This window comes from Rhinolophus sinicus, chromosome 8 (genome assembly GCF_057876585.1).
Source record: "Rhinolophus sinicus isolate RSI-liver-muscle chromosome 8, RSI-T2T, whole genome shotgun sequence".
NCBI classification, from domain to species: domain Eukaryota; kingdom Metazoa; phylum Chordata; class Mammalia; order Chiroptera; family Rhinolophidae; genus Rhinolophus; species Rhinolophus sinicus.
Window position 1 is genome coordinate 61,571,236 of NC_142508.1, and position 14,643 is coordinate 61,585,878.

General features: G+C 40.6%; 1 protein-coding gene across 16 annotated transcripts in view; it reads right to left on the reverse strand.

Annotated features, from left to right (window-relative positions):
- Positions 1 to 14,643, reverse strand: part of LOC109461305 (uncharacterized) — an 86,658-nt gene that overhangs the window by 6,243 nt on the left and 65,772 nt on the right. For 6 of the 16 annotated variants that reach the window (XM_074314612.2, XM_074314616.2, XM_074314610.2 and 3 more), the window contains 4 exons: positions 11,494 to 11,653; positions 8,928 to 8,992; positions 8,333 to 8,459; positions 3,957 to 4,070 (listed from right to left, as the gene is read on the reverse strand). In XM_074314612.2, coding sequence (XP_074170713.2) covers positions 3,957 to 4,070; positions 8,333 to 8,459; positions 8,928 to 8,960 — 274 coding nt within the window. In that variant the 5' untranslated portion in view covers positions 8,961 to 8,992; positions 11,494 to 11,653. Of the gene's footprint in view, positions 1 to 3,956; positions 4,114 to 8,332; positions 8,460 to 8,927; positions 9,059 to 11,493; positions 11,654 to 14,643 lie in introns of all 16 variants that reach the window. The other 10 variants (XM_088800249.1, XM_088800248.1, XM_088800247.1 and 7 more) reach the window with 6 other exon arrangements.

Sequence of the window (14,643 nt, forward strand, 5' to 3'; positions counted from 1 at the left end):
TCCACCTGAGAATTATACTAGAAAATAAGGAGCATCAAATATTATAGGGCTTTTAGAGATTTCTACTTCAACCACCACATGGGCCTACTAGCAAGACAAAGCTATTGAAAAGAAAGTGCCAAATATCACACAGGCAGAGAATAGTTGAGGTGAAACAGGGTATCTGTATACAACATACATCAGCTTGCTTCCTAAGCTTTTCCAGATTCTATATTTTTGAACCTTATGGTACTTATAGGCTTACAAAATACCAAAGGAAATACAGGCTCTGAAAGCAAGTGATGACACGGGCTGGCAAGACTTAAAAGTCTGAAAGTAAACCTGAAGTGTCAGATTGCAAAGGCAACGAATGAATTGTTTTTAAAAATTCATACCCTGTAGATGTCCTAAAAGACTGGAGACACTGAGCATTGAGGGCACTAAACTGTGACAAGACAGAAAGAAAAGAAAATCACAGATGCACTTAGAGGACATCATCCCCAGAGGTTCTTAACTGCAGGTCAACAGATGGAGTGAACACCCTAAAACTGTTGGCAACTGCTGTCTCATCAGCTGCCTCTCAAAAAAGTCTGAATCTCAAACATGCAGAAACTACTGTCCTAGACTCTGCCTATTTGGAAAGGGTAGAACCCAGTTTACTTAGCTATACCAAGACTACAGAGTATTCCTTTTCATATTAGCAAAAAGGAGACAAACAGCCACTTGTAAAATGGCATTTGTGTTCCTGAAGAATGGATGACATTTTACCTGTGTTTTTTGTTTGTTTGTTTGTTTGTTTGTTTTTCAATTTTTTATTGGGGAAAAGTGTGTTTTTCCAGGACCCATCAGCTCCAAGTCAAGTCGTTGTTTTCAATCTAGTTGTGGAGGGTGCAGCTCACTGGCCCATGTGGGAATTGAAGCAGAGACATTGGTGTCATGAGCACTGCACTCTAACCAACTGAGCCAACTGGTGGCCCTACCTAAGTTTTAAAGTTAATCTATTTTGTAAAATGTTGGACTAATTTTGCTTTAACATTAACTTGGGTTTTCTGGGATTCATCTGCTGGTTAATCGATTTCATCCTTTGATTGTGAATTACACAAGTAAGGGCCTTCAGGAGGAGATCTGAAACTAGAGTAAACAGGGTAATCAAAAGTCTGAAAAAGAATGAGCAAGACAATTTAGAACCTGGTGAACTGTTCTCACACCCTGCCTCTTCCTTGCTAGTATGGTGTTCAGTGTTATAAAATCAGGACTGGGCAATCAATGACCAAAACATTCTTATTTTCCCTGCTGCCCCATACTATGCCATTCATCTTGATCAGGATCTCCACAGTTCTTCCAAGCAACCTCCACCTTCCCAGTTCTCCAGTGATCACCTCCTTCCTGCTGAAAGAACAAAGCTGCCCAGATGCAATGCCTTCAACTTCCTTCCCTTCCTCTTCTATATCCTCTTATCCCAAGCCACCCTCACATTTCTAAATCATCCTTGATGCCCTTGCATCCCTTATCAATATACTGCTCTGTCAACTGTATCATCACTTTTCTTTTAATTAAAATTTATTGGGGTAACAAATGGTTAATAAAATTACATAGGTTTCAAGTGTACAAATTCTATAACACATCATCTATATATCATATTGTGTGCTCACCACCCAGAGTTAGTTCTCCTTCTATCACCATGTATTTGACCCCCTTTACCCTCTTCTACAACCCCAACCCCCTTACCCTCTGGTAACCACTAAACTGTTGTCTGTGTCTATGAGTTCTTGTTTCTTTATTTATTTGTCTTGTTCCTTTGTTGCTTTCAGTTTTATATTCCACATGAGTGAAGTCATATGGTTCTCAACTTTTTCTGTCTGACTTATTTCAATAATAATTTCAAGATCCATCCATGTTGTCACAAATGGCAGTATTTCATCTTTTGTTATGGTAGAGTAGTATTCTATTGTGTATATATACCACATCTTGTATTGTCCCTTTTCTTCTTATTCAACCTCCTTTAGATCTTGAAATCCACTTGGGCTTAACGAGCATCCCTTTACATCCAATATTTCTTATACTATGTTTTATAAAACTGGCTACTCATTAGTCGTGAAGTAATTTTTAAACTGAAATACACTAGTCTGTATTAGGATAGGGTAGGGTAGAGTAGGAGAGAATTCACACACGTTGTAGTGCTAAGGGTAAATTTTGTTTCCTGATAGTCTAATTTCAGAGTACATATGAGTATGCAGGGTTTTGATGCAAAATGTAATTAACTACTGAGGCTCATAATCAAAAAAGAGTTTGAAAAACATTTGCATTATTTACTATATTTTCTTACATTTCTGAACTCATCAAAATAAGGGGCTAACGTGCTGCCTCAATTTTATGATCTCTCATTTACTCCCTCTCTGCAAACCATCTACCCTGAAACTCCTACCCTTGGCTTCAGTTTCACTGTTCCCTCCTGGTGACCCTGTTCTATCCGTCTACTTTCTCTTCCCTCTCTTACTAAAATTAAATATCCCTTAATATGTAAGATTCAGCCCTCCTTTTTACTCTCTGGGGGTCATTTCAACTAAAACCCTGTAGAGTACATTTCATCTCCACCTGTAATCCGACATTTATCTCAGACTCTATACTTGCCTTCTCAATGGCCTGATCTAGCCATCCACTTACATATTCTAAAGATACCTCAGACTCTGTGCTCAGATCTGAATTCATATGAATTAAAAAAGCTCTTCTTATGTCATGACTTCCCAATGTTACCTGACTCAACTCTCCCCTTTTATAGCCAAGTTTTATAAGATTTGATCAATTCTAGCTCCACACACTCTTTCCCTCTTCCATTTCTGCATTACCACTATCCCCTACTCAATTCATTCACTCAAAAGTTAATGCCTGATATGTAGTAATAGTTTAACAGGATTTCAGGTCTTCAATTTCCTTCATGCCAGTCAAATCACATATAAAATCACAAATACAATAGCAATTACGGGCCTTTATCTCTACTGGCAAGGTCACTGGGACAGTGGTCACTGCTCCTGCTCCTCATTATGTTTTGCCTGCTCTCTCATTTCCTGTTCCCATGCTGTAAGTTCTATAGGATAGAGCTCTCAGGTCCACCACAAAGTTGGCATTCTAGATATTGCACACAATGCACAGTGGATTAAGACACACCAACTAAGTTTATCTACACCACTAGCTAGTTAAGGTGATTAGGATATACTGCAGACTCTGCCAGCTCCAGATTCAAGGAAGTCTTGCTTCGGCTTTGAGTCCTAAGCCTCATATTCTTGCATTACTTACTAGAAAAGACAGAATACCTGCAGGTGGGCTCCAGAAGAAACATCCATTTTTAAATATTCTCCTCAGGTAATTCTCTTGCACATTAAACTGCAAAGTTCTTCACAATGATTTACTGGATCCTCTATTCCTTTCCTTTGGCCAGATAGTCTACCTTCTTTTTCTCCACATGATATCCATTGTAATCTGTCAAATTTGGGACAGATGACCCACTACTGAATTACTGTTACCTAGACTTCTAAATGGGGATTCTTCTAACCTCTGCTTCTGCTGTGCACCTACAGCCCAGTGCCTGTATACAAATAGCAGCACTTAGTAAAATTTTTTTAGCTCTTTACATCCGTCTCTATAACTTGTATCCTGCAGAGCATCTTCAACAAAACTTTGCACACAGTAAGTGCGGAAAACTGCTCCTGACTGAATAAATCGATCCTATCCAAGGACAGATAGTCACTAAGGTATGTAATGCTTAAACTCAAAAAGGAGCAATGGATTCAAGAACTGCATATGAGATGTATGAAGTGGAAATATGTTATCTTGGTAAGAATTAAAACTGGTGGGAAAGGTTTCATATTTTACCTATTAGGAGAAATCATCTATTTTATTTAAATTCTTTCCAACATGGTTCATTTTAAAATACACTGCTCTGTAAAGCCCTACAGTTGCCAGTTACCTGCTTCACTAACCTTTATAGATGAGTGTGGTCCTCTCTGCAGGTGGGTCATCCTGTGCCTCCAGGCCCCAAGGCAAATCCCCTCTCTCCAGAAGTGAGATCAGGGCAGGTCTGGGAACTGGGTATCCTGAAAGCAGGTGAGAAAATGGCACCTTTCAGCCCTGTGTTTGCTGTGTCAAAAGAAGGAAAACCCCAAGATCTCAGTAAGAATAAGATCCTCAGAAGAGGGCTCAGGACTTTGGAAAGCCAAGTAGATTTTGATCAAGAAGAAACTGAGGGAATTCTGGCAACGATGGTAAAGTAGGTAAATGCTGTGCTTGCCTTCTCTCACGATCACATCAAAATTACCACTAAACTACAAAACAACCATCGAGAATTGCCTGAAATCTTGCTGAACTGACACCCTACAACTAAGGAAATACAGAAGAAGCCACCTCGAGACTGGTAGGAGGGGCAGAGATGTGGAAAGGGCTGGTTCACATCCATATGTGACCATTAAAAATCAGGAAGGTTATCTTGGCTATGGAGGTACCCCCAAAGGAGCAAGCGATCTCAGCACCACACCAGGTTCCCTAGCCCAGGGTTCCAGTACTAGGGAGATAAGTTCCCACAATTTCTGATTCTGAAAACCAGCAGATTGTGGCGGAGTGAGACAGAGAGCGGCTGGAGTCACAGGTGCTTCTCTTAAAGGAATGGCACAAGGACTTACCGACAGAATCACTGGATCTGAGCTGCAGCACTGGGGAAGGAGCTGGAGAAGTGACAGGGACATATGGGGGAAGTGAGTTATCTGGCTTCAGGACAAGGGCTGGAGGGCAGCTTTCTCCCTGATGGAGGAGCTGGCGGAAGCCATTGTTTCTTTGTTGAACCCTTGTGCAGACACAGGAGGCCATCATATCTGAGTCTCCATCACGTTGGCTAACACAATTCCTTTGCCACACCCTGATGATTCTGATACCCCTGCCCCATCCAACTTTTGGGCATACCCAAACCACTTCCAGTGTTTTTTTGTACAAACTACCTGCCTTGGCTCATGCCGCAGACTTTTCTAGGGTCGCTCAAAGGTTCAGGGAACCCAGACAAGCAGCATCTGGCTTGAGCACATCCTGTAACTCTGGCTGAGCAGCCCTAAGTCCGGTACTAGCGGCAGCCAGTCTTGGTTCATGGCTTAGCCTCTCGAGGCACTTCCAAGTATGGTGCAGGTGGCAGACATCTGCGGATGGCTTTGTGGCTCCTGCCAGATGGACCTGGGTAAGGCATGGGCTGTGGCTTAACTTGACCTGCAGTGAGTCCCTTCCCAGGTGGTCTTGGGGCTGGCATGCCCAGTGACCAGTTTCAAAACAAGCTAGAGCATCACCCAGCCGCCTCCAAGGATGACACACCCAAAGAGCAGATTGAGCAGGCACCAGAACACTGCTGAGACAGATCCTGCTCTGTAGGGTCAGCCCCTACACAACTCCTCCACTGTAGTCATGGCCAGTCCTCATAACCAATGAGCCCAAGGGTCAATCCCTCTCATTGATGGGCAAACAGCAACTAAGGCTCAACTGCAAACGGAGGGCACACACAACCCACACAAGGGACACATCTGGAGTGTGTGGCTCAAGTGTCTAGGAAGACTGCACCACTGAGCCCCACAGCACACCTAGTACATAAGGCCACTCTACTAAGACCAGGAGACACAGCAGCTCTATCTAATACATAGAAATAAATACAGGGAAGCAGCCAAAATAGGGAGACAAAAAATCATGTCCCAAATAAAAGAACAGAACAAAGCTCCAGAATAAGAACTAAACAAAATGGAGACAAGCAATTTGCCAGATGCAGAGTTCCAAACAATAGTTATAAGGATGCTCAATGATCTCAGGGAGAACTTCAACAAAGAGATAGGAGACATAAAAATGGAGATAAAAAATATAAAAAAGAACCAGTCAGAAATAAAGAATATAATAACAGAAATGAAAAGTACATTACAGGGAATCGACAGATTAGATGAAGCAGACGATTAAATCAGCAATTTAGAAGATAAGGTAGCAGAAAACACCCAAGCAGAATAGCAAAAAGATAAAAGAATCCAAAAAAATGAGGATAGTTTAAGGGGCTTATGGGACAACTTCAAGTGTACTAACATTCACATCATAAGGGTACTACAAGGAGAAGAGAGACAGCAAGGAATTGAAAACATATGTGAAGAAATAATGACAGAAAACTTCCTTTACCTGGTGAAGGAAACAGATATAAAAGCCTAGGAAATGCAGAGTGACAAACAAGATGAACCCAAAGAGGCCAACACCAAGATACATCATAACTAAAATACCAAAGGTTAAAGACAAAGAGAGAATCTTAAAAGCAACAAAAGAAAAGAAGTTAGCTACTTACAGGGTATTTCCCATAAGACAATCAACTGGTTGCTCAAAAGGAACTCTGCAGGCCAGAAGGGACTGACAGAACATATTCAAAGTGATGAAAAGCAAGGACCTACAACCAAGATTACACTACCCAACAAAGCTATCATTTAGAATCAAAGGACAGATAAAGAGTTTCCCAGATAAGAAAAAGCTAAAGGAGTTCATCACCACCAAACCAGTATTACAAGGAATCTTAGAGGGACTGAAAAAAAAAAAAAAATCAAAAATATGAATAATAAAATGGCAATAACTACATACCTATCAACAATTACTTTCAATGTAAATGAATTCAATGCTCCAATCAAAAGACAGGGGGCTGAACGGATAAGAAAACAAGACCCTTACATATGCTGTCTACAAGAGACTCACTTCAGACCGAAAGACACACACAGACTGAAAGTAAAGGGATGGAAAATATATTAATATTTCATGAAAAAGGAAACAAACAAATAGCTGGGGTAGCAATACTTATACCAGGCAAAATAGACTTTAAAACAAAGGCTATACCAAGAAACAAAGAAGGACCTAGTAATCTCATTTCTGAGTATTTATCCAAAGAAACTAAAAATGCTACTTTGAGGGGATATGTGTAGCCAGCCATATGTTCACTGCAGCATTATTTACAAGTCAAGCTATGAAGGCAACCTGGGTGTCCCTGAATATGAATAAAGAAGAGGTGGTACATACCGTGTTTCCCCGAAAATAAGACCTAGCAGGACCATCAGCTCTAATGTGTCTTTTGGAGTAAAAATTAATATAAGACTGGTCTTATTTTACTATAAGACTGGGTATAATACAATATAATAATATGCTATAATATACTATATAATACCGGGTCTTATATTAATTTTTGCTCCAAAAGATGCATTAGAGCTAATTGTCTGGCTAGGTCTTATTTTTGGGGAAACATGGTATATACAATGGACTATTACTCAGCCGTAAAAAAGAATGAAATCTTGCCATCTGCGGCAGCATGAATGGACCTAGGGGGTATAGTGTTGAGTGCAGTAAGTCAGACAGTGAAAAACAAATGTCATTATGATTGTATTCATAAGTGGACTCTAAAGAACAAAATAAACAAATGAAACAGAAACAAACTCATAGTTATGGAGAACATTTTTATGGTTGCCAGATGGGAGGAGGGTAGGGAATGGGCAAAAAAGGGGAAGGGATTAAGAAGTACAAATTGGTTGTTACACAATAGTCATAGGGAAATAGCATAAGGAATATAATCAATAATATTATAACAACTATGTATGGTGTCAGATGGGTAATAGATGGAAAGGGGGTTGGATGCAGGGTGACAAATGTGAAAGGATTAAGAAATACAAATTGTTAGTTATAAAAAGTCATGGGGATATAAAGTAAAGCATATGGAATATAATCAATAACATAGTAATAAAGATGTATAGTGCCAAGTGGGTACTACTCAGGAGGATCACTTTGTAAATTATATAAATGTCTAGTCACTATGCTGCACACCCGAAATTAATATAAAATAATATTTAATATAAAAAAAGGAGGAGGAGGAGGAAGAAAAGGAAGAGGAGGAGGGGGATCTGAGCATTTGTGACCTCTTCCTACTTAAGAGTAGTAAGTTAGTGAGACCCTGCAAGACATGTACAAACATAGGAAAGGGGTCACACCTTTCCCTAGACAATGCGAGGATAGCAACAAGCTGAGAACTTGGCTCTGGCAACAGAAACTACTTAATCCTTACTGTGCAGAGCCCCTCTGAGAATGGGATATATTCTTATTAGGGGACAGCAATTCCCTACATTAGGAACAAATGAATGACCCAAAGCGTCTCCCTACCTAACAACCTCTGAGTGGGTCATTTGACCTCAGCCCTGGGGCCATGCAGTAAAGGATGCCACACACAACACCTCCCTCTCCACAATGCACCCCTGGCCTATAAGGAAAAAAGAAGGAAGGAAGTGGGAAAGCGTAGATCTGAGTCCGAGGAGGAAAGTGACCTTACCCAGTGATGTCAAGTTCCCATAATTCTCCAGCATCACACTTCTGTAAAGGGCCCTCTGTGTGGAAGAAAGGATAGCCCATTCTGCCTGGGTTAAATACACAGCCACATCTTCGAAGGTCACCATCTCCTAAAACAAGAGGTTCCTGTTGCCCCAGAGCCAATTCTCTGACTCAGGGCCACAGTGTGGGACACAGGGGACAGCATGAGGGAGGGGTCCAATTAGGAATGGCTAATGAGAAAAGGTGAAAGAACTGGGTGTTATACCATTAAATGACTATTTCTACAACCCAAAATCTGGAACTTCTCTCACTACCAGAAGAACTTCCATTTGAACATAAAATTTACTGTTATAAAACACGATAAAAACATTATCGAAAACCCTGGAGAGTCTCTCATTAATTAACCTTCCTAGAGCAAAATCTCTTTGTTTTTGTCAATACTCTGTCTTTCACTGTTACACCTACAAGTGGACAATTAGCTTCAATACGTCCAGACACCCACTCACAGGAGGCATCTCAGGACCTACTTATTCTCCCTTCACTGCCCCAGTGCTCAGTCAGTCCCCAACGTGTGTTCACTCTACCTCAAACCTTACCTGGTGCCAGGCTTTCAGGGGCATGGCTGCCATCACCTGGGATTCCTGTCAGTGAAGGGCAGTGGCTGAGGGAAGAAGCAAAGAGTGACTAATCCTGGCTCAGTCAAAGGCTCTCCTTTAAACCAACATACCTGCCAATAATAATAGCAACAATCATTTACTAAATGCCCACTGAGTGAGTGGTATATGAGTATTTCCTTTTAATCCATACCATAACATGAAGTTTGAATTCTAAGGACACAGATTCTGAAAGGGTAAGTAAGAAACTTGCCCTCGGGCAGCAGAGCCTATAATCCCCACTGTCCTTGGTAGGAGATGAGTACTGGGGGAACATGAGTAAAGAGCAAAACAAGCAAAAGACACCAACAAATTAGAAGCAAAATCTAACAAGAGGAAACCCATTCATTTTTAAAAATAAAATTTTACTGGGAAACATATAAGGTTAAAAAAAAGGAGAAAGAAATATCATGTTTTTGGATGAAAAATACAAATCCTCTCATCCAGTCCCCACAATAAGCCTGTAAACCTTTTCTTTTCCCCAAATGAGAAAACAAGGCTAAGAGAATCATTTTCTCTAACAAGGTCACTCAGTTTGTGTATGGATGAACTTGGATCCCAAGCCAAATCTGCCAGATTCCAAAGGCTATGCTTTTTCTAATTTTTAAATTACAGTCGACATACAATATATTAGTTTTAGATGTACAACATAGTGATTAGACATTTATGCAGAGGGGGCCAAAAAAATGTATACATATTTTAAGAAAGGAAAAAACTATTAAAACTGTAATACTCAATAATACCAATAACAAAAGATGAGTATGTCACGTTTGACTTCTGCAATTACAAGTACTCAAAGTGGTTACCATCAGCGTGGTTTTAATACAGTTTTATCCTTTCTTAAAATGTGTGTACATTTTTTTGGCAACCTCTGTATAACTTATGAAGTCATCACCCCATAAGCCTAGTACCCTTCTGACACCATACATAGTTATTACAATACTTACTTACAGCATATATTCCCAGTGCTGTACTTTATATCCCCCCAGCTGCACAACTGCAAAGGCCATGCTTTCAATAACTACATTAAATTGCTTGCAATCACAATTCAATAGGATTTCTCTTAGAACCTGATAAAGTAATTCTAAGGTTAATATGGAAGAATAGATAAGAGTAGCCAAGAAAATTCCGAAAGAATCTCAGTAAGTCTTCCTTTTCCTGGACCTTGGGGCAGGCATCTTTTTTGCTAATCATTCCATTCTAGGACCCAGTGATAACTACAAAGGACCCTGAAAGGCCACCTCAAAATGCCAAAACGTATGGGTTATTACTTTAATTATATCATCCTCTACAGACACTTTGTATTCTTAAGCAGTCATGCTACCAAAAGGCCAGCATCTTCCCCACAGCAACTCATTGCATGCTGTAATTTCCTGCTAGCCTTATCTTGTAGCACCCTTCTCCTTAATTTAGCCACTCTGGCATTTTTTTCAGTTTTCTTTACTATGCTAATTCAGGACCTTTGTACCTGTTACTGCCTCTGTATGAACCACTCTTCCCCAACCTTAGAAACTTTGTGATTGATACTCTCTGCCTGAAATACTCTCCAGCAGCCTGACGCTCTTCACCTAGGTAATGCCAACTCATTCTTCAGATCATGCTCTACAGACCAGGTCAGGTCCCCATGTTTCACTTTCCACTAGCACAGTATTCCCTTTCCTGTATATGTCACCCAGTTTGAGATTATATATTGATTTGTGCTTTTATCATTCAACAAACATTTATCATATACTTATTTCAGGCCAAGTGTGAAATACAGGAGAGAGAGAAAAAAAGGTGTGATCCATCTTGTCATTGAGCTTGGCCTAGACTAAAGACACACATTAATCCAATATTCTCATAAATAACTTTAAGATCACAATTGTGACTAGTGCCAGTGAGAATCTATTCTAAATGATAAGAGTCAATAGGAATTAACTGGATTAAAAGGAAAATCTTTAAAAAAGTGACAGCAAGTGCAAGAGCATGTTCTAGAAGTGATAGGCCAAGAAAACTGTAGAACCAAGGGGAGTGCAAAACGAGGGCGAAGTTGTAAGAGACCAATGCATGCAGGGCCTTGCCCACGGTGCCTCGGTCTTAGACCTAAAAGCAACAGGCCACAGCTACCCGGTTACGAGCAGGAGGGGTGAAATGATCAGATTTGATTAATTAACTTTCCCATTAATTAACTTTCCCATTAAACCGAAAGCTCTCAGAAGTCGGGACCCACGCCCTGCCTCATTCATTGCTGCATCGGGGAGCCGAGAACAGCGAACCCGCATTTAGCTGCTCGATAAGTAGTTGTTGGTCCAACGAGCAGAAGGGCTTTTTGGCTGTGTCGTCTCCTTTCCATCCACCGCCTCCATTTCCCCCCAAAGAAGCCGCCCGGGATGGGGCCAACGAAGGCACCCGAGGGAGGGCGGGATTGGCCCGCAGACGGCCTCCAACTCCCTCCACCCCGGCAGCAGGGACAACGGACAAAGAATACGCTCCTAGCAAGGACCCTGAGGCGACAAACCTCAACACTCACCTCACGAAAAGAGCAAAATGCGGCGTGACCGGACGGGCGTCACAGAGGCCGCGTCGCCCAAGCCTCACGTGCTTCCTCTCTAGGACCCCGGAGCGCACCGCTCAGTGGTTGTAGTCTTTGCCCCCAGTGCGGTGCTTTTTAACCTGGGATCCTCAGAGATCTTGAATAGGAGAGAAAGTTTATCATTGTTTTCGCTAATCTCTAACCGAAATTTAGCATTTCCTTTAGTTATGCGTTGGCGACAAACTACAGTAGTATCAGCAGTAATTTTGTCACCAACAGGAATGAGATATTTTCATGTCACATTACGTACAGTTGATGCAGATAATCTCAAAATATGGGCTATTCTCACTAATTCAAAATTATAATCGTTATTAGGCTCACCTGTAGCTATTTTCACTTCATCACATTGGTAAAGACGCACATATTAGATGTGATTTAAAAATATGGCAAATATTTAAATTAAAAAAATATTACAGGGCTGGCCCGGTGGCTCAGGCGGTTAGAGCTCCGTGCTCCTAACTCCGAAGGCTGCCGGTTCAATTCCCACATGGGCCAGTGGGCTCTCAACCACAAGGTTGCCAGTTGAATTCCTCGAGTCCCGCAAGGGATGGTGGGCTGTGCCCCCTGCAACTAGCAACAGCTACTGCACCGGGAGCTGAGCTGCGCCCTCCACAACTAAGACTAAAAGGACAACAACTTGAAGCTGAATGGCACCCTCCACAGCTAAGATTGAAAGGACAACAACTTGACTTGGAAAAAGTCCTGGAAGTACACACTGTTCCCCAATAAAAAGTCCTGTTCCCCCTTCCCCAATAAAATCTTTAAAAAAAAAATTACAGTAAAAGACACATTGCCATTAATTCCCCTTCAAACTACTCCCCCACGCTTCAAACACACTTATCCCATTGTTTTTGCCACTTTCTGAAGCAGTTCTGGAAGTCCTCTTTTGTGAGTGTGTTTAGTTGTGCTGTTGTGACTGCCTCCGTGTCCTGAATCGATTCACAACATTTACCTTTTGTGATCATTTTGACTTTGGGGAAGAGCCAGAAGTCAAACGGTGCCAGATGCGGTGAATAAGGTGGATGAGAACACACTGTAATGTTTTTATTTGACAGAAGTTACCGTACCAGAAGCGATGTGTGACATGGAACACTGTCATGATAGAGGATGAAGTAATGACACTCACGAAAGAGGACTTCCAGAACTGCTTCGGAAAGTGGCAAGAATGATGGAATAAGTATGTTCAAAGCGAGGGGTAGTATTTTGAGGGGGATTAACGGCAATGTGTCTTTTAGTATAATAATTTTTAAAATTTAAAACATGCACCATATTTTTTTATCACACCTCATATATTAATGCACTACAAATTTATTTTTTAAACTATTTATTTGTATTTTAATATAATTGGTTTTGGAGGGGTGCACAGGTATCCTTACACTGCAAAAGAGGTCGTTGGACAAAAACAGTTGTCTTCCTTGGAGGTAAAGTTTCATTTACATTAAGAAAGATCAGGACTGAGAAGGGATGCATTAAAGAACTATTTAGGAAGTGAAAACAGTGGACATTAAAAAAATGAATGAGTTATGAGAAGAAGCAACCTATGATAGCTGTATAGGAGTAGCTTGGATGCCCTGATAGATGAAAGTGTCATTAACTAAGATGAGAAATTCAGGAAGAGGAGCCAGTTTCAGGCAGGAAGATTACAGAATTCAGTTTTAGAAACACTAACACACACACACACACACACACACACACACACACACGCTTTATTAAAATATAATTCACATCCCATACAATGTAAACATTTATTTAAAGTGCACAATTTAGTAGTTATGGGTATATTCAAAGAATTGTGCAACCATCACCACAATCAATTTTAGAACATTTTCATCATCCCAGAAAGAAGCGCCATAACCATCAACACTCTCATTTTCCTTGTGATACACAGAATAATGTTCCCCTCCAAGATGTTTATGTCCTAATCTCTGGAACCTGTGAGTACCTTAGGTTACATGTCAAAGGGGAATTGAGGCTGCGGATAGAATTAAGGTTGCTAATCAGCTGAAATTAAAATAGCAGATTTTCCTGGATTATGCACGTGGGCCCAATGTAATCATAAGCGTCCTTAAAAGTGGAGGAGGTTAATTGGAAGAGAGAACGACAGAGATGACAGCATGAGATAAACTTGTCCCAATATTGTTGGTTTTGAAGCTAGAAGAAGGAGCCCATGTACCAAGCAAGTGGGTGGCCTCTAGAAGCTGGAAAAGGCAAGGAAACAGATTCTGTCCTTAGCCAACACTTTGAATTTGGCTGAGTGAAACACATTTTGGACTTATAACCTCTAGAACTGGAAGATAATAAGTTTGTGTTGTTTTAAGCTACTCTTTGTGGCAATTTATTACAGCAGCAACAAAAAAATTAATGCGTTCACTCCCCCAATTCAGGCCCTCCCCCAATCCTAGACAACCACTAATTTATTTTCTGACGCTATAGACTTGCTTAGTCTGGATGTTTACATCATATAAATGTCCATTAAATCTGAATATAAAACAAAAAAAATGAGTTTTTACTGTTGGTGATTTTATTAGTCTTTAGAATGATGGAAACCTATCTGTTTATTTAGCAGCAAGACTTGGGCAGAGCTTGATGTTTTTGTTTTTTGCTGAGGGAAGGTGATGCTATATTTTTAATCTGCACAAGCGCTCAACAAAAAACACAGATTATCCCAGTGAGGAGAAATGTTTCAATTATCCCTGGTGAATACCACTTCAAGCAGAGAAGCAGTGTGATTTGAGTTGTATTTTAAAGCACGTGAAAGAAACTACATACTGCACTGCCCTTCAACCCTGGCCATAGTCAGCATTAGCAGATGCCTCCTAGCAAGGGGTGCCTGTTTCTCCATATTTTATTGATTTTTCTGAAAATGTTTTTTTCTTCAAATCACTTAGAAATTATATCTAGATTACTGTAGCAGGTGGACATTATTGTAGTACGTGATTCATGGGGAGCATTAGGAGCTAAATAACAATGCCTATGTCCTGCATAGTCACATTTTTTATGAATCAGGAGTACAGATTGCTCTGTTTTTTTGATATTTAGAAATAAATTCATCCTAGGATTTTGCAATCTGGGTTTCCCTGACCAAGA